The sequence below is a fragment of the Pinus tabuliformis genome, chromosome 7 (genome assembly GCF_031772625.1).
Source record: "Pinus tabuliformis cultivar Carrire ecotype Pingquan chromosome 7, CPIR1, whole genome shotgun sequence".
NCBI lineage: Eukaryota > Viridiplantae > Streptophyta > Pinopsida > Pinales > Pinaceae > Pinus > Pinus tabuliformis.
This window is the reverse complement of record NC_142293.1, coordinates 1,364,123,734-1,364,130,030: the sequence shown is the minus strand read 5'-3', so window position 1 is coordinate 1,364,130,030 and position 6,297 is coordinate 1,364,123,734. Positions and strand designations below refer to the sequence as shown.

The following is a 6,297-nucleotide window of genomic DNA, read 5'->3' as shown; positions in this document are numbered from 1 at the left end:
GTCATGATGATCATCACTGAGTGGGACCAGCACCAAAAACAAGAAGTCTTAAGGACTACCCAGACGACCAAGACTGGGAGAACTATAAGAGAAACTGGAGACCCACTTGGCAGCTGAGAAACAAAAAAGTTCTTAAAGATGAGAAAGGAGATGTAATACATAATTCTGATGGCTCAGTTACCAATTTTAAGTAGGGGCTCCTCTCACGAGCTTGCTACTTGCTGCATCTCTTCGTTCGGCTCTGATAGCCAACTCCTTGTGAACTAGTGTTGAACCTACTCAGAACTTTGATGCTCTTACGGCCTCAACAATGGCTTCCTTGCCTAACAACGGCCTTGGTGTCCCTTCGTTCCTTTGGCGAACTTCCTGCAAGTTTTTTGATATTTGCATGTGCCTCGACAAGTGCAGCTGGAGGACTGCAACTGAACTTCTATGACCAGACATGCCCCGGAGTTTCCAATGTTGTAGAAGAAGTAGTTGCAAGCTACATATCCAGAGCCCCAACTCTGGCCGCGGCTCTTCTCAGAATGCATTTTCATGACTGCTTTGTCAGAGTGAGTATAGTTTTTTAAGTTTAACCACTTTTTTATATATATGTATTATATTTGAGATTGCAGATTTTTGGAATATTTTACCTCTGAGATTGCAGATTCCAGGAATATATAGCTAATAAAATAAAATAAACTAGAAAAATTAATTATTTGACCTCCCTCATATACTCCCATCTTAGAAATATTCTGGAAATCCTCAGTCAACCTATACTCCCATCTTGAAATATTCTGGAAATCCTCAACCAACCTATTCCATTGAGACTAGAGCATAGCATTTAGAGGCTCAGTAAATTGATACTTTTGACATTTTTGACAAGGACGTGAACTTGATTGGTGCAGGGTTGTGATGGATCGGTGCTCTTGAATTCAACAAAATCAAGCAAGGCAGAAAAGGATGCGCCTCCGAATGTGACTCTCAGAGGATTCCAAGTCATTGATGCAGCCAAAGCTGCAGTGGAGAAGGTGTGCCCGGGAGTGGTGTCATGCGCTGATATTCTTGCACTCGTTGCACGAGATGCTGTTCATATGGTAATTACAAATCACTCAATATATGCCTTGGTTTTCTTTCCTGTTTAATCATCCGTTTTGCTCGCCAATCTCTAAGATGATATTTAATTCATGCAAATATTAGTTGGGTGGACCATTCTGGAACGTTCCAACTGGACGCAGAGATGGAGTGGTATCTATCCAGAACGAAGCTGTCGCAAAACTTGCTCCTCCCAATGCAACTTTCTCGAAACTGAAATCAATATTTGCCAGCAATGGTCTTGATGTTAAGGATTTGGTTGTGTTGTCTGGTCAGTAATCAACTATAATCCATATTCCACAGCTGTTATCTTCTATGTCAAAAGTAGATTGAATTTAATTATTCCATCAAGATTTATATATAGTTCAATACTGGGTGCAGGCGGACACACAATAGGGATATCTCACTGCAACTCCTTTAGCGGCAGGCTGTACAATTTTACAGGAAAAGGAGATATGGATCCGTCATTGGATAAAAATTATGCAGCTCAGCTCAAGATAAAATGTAAGCCCGGGGACAATAAGACAATAGTAGAGATGGATCCAGGTAGCTTTCGAACATTTGACACCAATTATTTCGTGAATGTAAAGAAGAATAGAGGCCTCTTTCAATCCGATGCTGCTCTTCTAACCGACAACGAAGCACAATCATATATCAACCAGCAATTGCAGTACCTGTCGTTCTTCTCAGATTTCGCAGTGTCTATGGAGAAGATGGGCAGAATCCGCGTGCTAACAGGCACTGCAGGGCAAATCCGAAGACACTGTGCCTTCGCAAATTAACTGGAACTTCATTTTTTTTATTATTCGAGATTAATAAGCCCCCGGCCCATGACTTCAAGTTTTACTCTGTTTCGATTATATTGAGAATATTTCAGGTTAAAGATTGTGACGATAGCCCACTGCCTGTGACTTCAAGTTTTACTCTGTTTCGATTATATTGAGAATATTTCAGGTTAAAGATTGTCATGATGTTCTCAAATTGTTAAGGCGTTCAATTTGTACTGTGTCTATCCGAGCTTTTGATACAATCCTTGGAAATAGTTACCGTGCGCATGTGGTTAAGTTACCGTTGTCGTTGGTCATCCTCCAAATTCGCTTTTCATTTTTAATAAAGTCAATGATGGATTGACGAATAACACGTGGATACTCGCATGATATAGATATAAATGAATGGCAAAAGCAATGGGTACTTTACAGCCTGCTAAAAACAAAGTGTATTTTCTAGTTGTAATTATTGAGCTGAAAGATTTATTTTACAATTTAGTACGAAAGATTTATTTTACATTTTAGTAAGAAGGGATGTGTAAGTTAGTTTATTCATCAATTATCTTTTAAAATAAAAATTATGTTCTAAATTTTCTAAATAGAAAAATAATGTAAGCTATAAAAAAATGAAGGTGAGTTATAATAAAAAAAGGAATGTGTTGTAAAATAATTAAAATTAAAAAAATGTGTGAGTAACATCTTTAAATCTTATATTTGGTTTGTTATTAATCAAATATATTTGTTAATGAAAATTAACACATTGTATTTTCCACTGTCAAGAAATTTTCATGTAAAGAAATTTGATCTCTCTGGGTTTATGTTAGATCTGTACTTAAAATGAATCTTTAGCATACACTAACAATTGTTCCTAAAAGTGCAAAAATACACAAAAGGAACAAAAGATTTGGGAATATTATTTTGAAAAATTAAATCACTAAATATAAAAATTCTAAATATGTCCTTTCTTCCCATAGCCTTTTGGGATTTTATGTATTTTATTCACGAGTGCTTTGTTGAGCCTAGAGGCTCATTCGACAGCCCAGTATAAGGGGATGTGTAAGTTTGTCCATTTCCACTTTAAAATAAAAATAAAAAATAAAAATTATGTTTTAAATAGAAAAATAATATCAAGTACAATAAATAAAAAATATGTTGTAAATTAATTAGAAGTAAAAAAAAATGTGAGTAAGATGCTTATATCTTATACTTTTCAAAAATATTTTAATAATAAATTTAAATAAATTATTTGAAAATCTATGTTAACTAATTTATGTCTATGTTAATACAAATTTGTTAAAATAAAATATTTTAATGTTGTATATAAAACAATATTGAATGTGGGTTATCAATAAAACATTTTAACACAAATTAATATTCACATATATTTAAAAATATATTAATAATAAAAAATCATTTTAATTTGGGTGATAAAATGTTTGGATGTACATTTTATGTAAAATATTTTAGTGTCAATATATATATATATATATATATTTTTTTTTTTGAAAAAATTAAGTTTTCATGGTTAAGAAGTTTATTTGGTATTATGTATACTTTATTTACCATTCATAAATGCAATTTAAACAATAAAAAAGAAAGCATTGTATTTTGTATTCTAAATAAGTTTTCGAGTGAAGAAATTTGATAGATTTATGCTGGTGGGGGAAACCAATTCTCAAGTTCTTGAGGTCTCTCAGAACCAATTTGATTTTTTTCTAGACATTAATATAAATTTCAATTTCAATTCCTATTCAACATCTCTAAATTTTTAATGCGTGTTATTGACGGCCACCCGCAATCGAGAATTCAACATCGACAACATCTCTATGTGATTAAAGCTCAGGTTATCGAGAAAAGAAAGCAAGGAGCTCTACAATCAGAAGGGAAGCAATGTGGGCTCACTAAAACTTGGTAATTGAAATTGTTATTTGGGTATTCCTAATCTTTAATGCAAACATAAAATTCTTCAGTTGGATAATCTTGTAGAGAACTTAAAACTCTGTTGGACACGGTGGAGGAGTCGAAGATCAATGGGAATATACACCATCTTATTAATTCCACATATATTGCATTAATCTCAAAGCATTGCCCAACAACCTGTTTCGCAGATTTCAGGCCCATTTCACTGTGTAACCTCATTTATAAAGTCATCTCAACAACCGTTGTCGGGCGTATGTGGGTTATTCTATCACGCCATATATCTCCGGAACAACATGGGTTACTACAAGACAAACAAATACATGAGGTCGTTGCAAATGCCCAAGGATGTATGGATTCGATTCATACAAAACATCTCAATGTTGCCATTTTGCAAGTGGATCCGTAGAAGGCATACGATTGCCTGGATTGAGGATACCTCAGAATGGTCCTTTACAAAATTGGAATTCAACCCAGATGTATTGATTGGATTATGGCATGTGTTATTAATGTAAATTTTTCTGTGATTATAAACGACTACCCAACACATTTTTTTCAGGTTGGACGTGGACTTCGATAGGGTTGCTCAAACTCTCTGCTTTTATTCATTTTGGCAATGGACAAACTGAGCTTGCATATTAAAAAAGCGGTGGATCTCGACCAATTCCAAGCACTGCAGATGGGTAACAACATCAAAATATCACATGGTTTCTTTGTGGATGACGTCCTCATCATGGGTATGTTAAATTGATTTGCATGGTTGTGCCTTTTTCATATTTTCAGGAAATTTGCTAATGCCACTGGCTTGCATATGAATGTGCATAAGTCTATTATCTTTCATGGAGATTGTGATCTGGATATCATTGCATATATAAAAAATTTGTTTGGTATTGAGGCAGAGATGATGGTAAATGGTATGAAGTACCCAGGGTACCATATCAAACCTTGTAATTACATAGATACTGACTGGCATTGGCTTGTGGATAGATTTTTTAAGAGGATATCTGGGTGGGAATTTAGATGTTTGTCACTGGGGGATTGGGTCATCCTTACCCAAGTTGTCCTTAACCAACTGGGGGTTTACTGGGCTCACCTTTATCGTATCCATGTCTCCATTATTCACAGTCTTAACCATATTATGGCTAACTTCATATTGGGGGGAGTCATGGGCTTTCGAAATATCATTTGGCAAAGTTGTCCAACATAACATTGCCAAATGTCATGGGGTGTTGGGGGGTACTAGATCTATGTCACTTTGGAAGGTCGTTATTGATCAAATCCATATGGAGGGGTATATTTGGGCCTGGGTCACGGATTCGTGTTATCAGACATAAATATATTAAGGACCATGATTTCTTAAATTGGTACTGAAAAGGCACTATTGGATCCATTCATGGATCGACAATCTGGCTTAGCTTTCTCAAAGGGGGCAATATCTTTTTACAACATTTGGCATGGACCATGGGATCGGGTCACAGAATCCTTATCGGAATTGACCATATTCTGGGGCTGGCAATGATTGTAACATCTCTGCGGGGCTCATTCAGTTCTTAAATAGACGAGGCATATATTTTTGGAGTTAAGCCATTACACAATGGAGGGGTCCCTGCCCAGTTTTGAAAAATGCACAGTAGATGGGTCTATTTGGGCAATGGGGCCATGAATGGAACTAGATTGTTGTTGGTATGAAGCATCTTGGGATCTGTCGTGAGGGATTACAAGACAACCTAATTTGGACAGGGAAGATGAAGTCTAGAAACATCATTGTTGTTGATACATATCTTTCTCTTTGTTACGAGGATGCTCAGCAAGGGGAGAAACATGTTTTATATGCCTTTTGGAAGACCAAAATCCCAATCAAAGTTATCCTTTTTTCATGGTTGGTTTTCCATAATAAAAATGTCACATGGGAGAACTTGCAGAAGAGGTAGTGGAATGGTCCCAGTATTTGTTCTATTTGCAGAATGGAAGTGGAAAACAACAACCACATGTTCCTCAAGTGTCAACATACAATTCAGGTATGGAAAAGGTTGTCATCACATATCGATTTTCCTTATATTCAACATCACTGCATTGTGGATTGCATGGAGTGGTGGAGTACTCAAAAGACAGTTTGGAGATCCATTCCACTCATACTTTTCTGGGATATAAGGAAGTGGAGGAATAAATGCATATTTCAGAACTCCACAGGAGATTTCTATAAGGTTTTTGAAAGTACTTTCTCTAAACTTTCCATATACACTTCTATTGGAACATGCTCCAAAATACCACAACACCAGCAGACAGGTCTTCAAATGGAATATCCAATGGGTTTTTTTAATGGTGCTGCTCAACGGAACACATGTGATTGTGGATTTTGGATTTCCATTTCAAACAAATTGGCACACAAGACTCACTAGTATGGGGGAAGTGGCACTAACACTAGAGATGAAGCAATGGCTCTATGGGGCCTACTATGGTTCACCAACTTTCTTGGTATCCCTGCTATACATATCTATGGGGATTCCAAGATTATCATAGATCAGATCATGGATAG

The 6,297-nt window shown here is 36.0% G+C and overlaps 1 protein-coding gene across 1 annotated transcript; it reads left to right on the top strand.

Moving 5' to 3' along the window:
* Positions 1-290: 290 nt before the first annotated feature.
* Positions 291-2,268, top strand: LOC149252662 (peroxidase 3-like). Its single transcript, XM_089454227.1, has 4 exons — positions 291-554; positions 891-1,079; positions 1,183-1,348; positions 1,459-2,268. Exons 1-4 carry the CDS (start codon positions 291-293, stop codon positions 1,857-1,859), a joined length of 1,020 nt encoding a protein of 339 aa, XP_089310353.1. The 3' UTR covers positions 1,860-2,268.
* The last annotated feature ends 4,029 nt before the right edge of the window (positions 2,269-6,297 follow it).

Coding starts and splice junctions, on each gene's coding strand:
- LOC149252662 (XM_089454227.1), top strand. CDS start 291: ATGCTCTTACGGCCTCAACAATGGCTTCCTTGCCTAACAACGGCCTTG. Junction 1,080..1,182: donor CACGAGATGCTGTTCATATG/GTAATTACAAAT, acceptor TGCAAATATTAG/TTGGGTGGACCATTCTGGAA. Junction 1,349..1,458: donor GGATTTGGTTGTGTTGTCTG/GTCAGTAATCAA, acceptor TACTGGGTGCAG/GCGGACACACAATAGGGATA.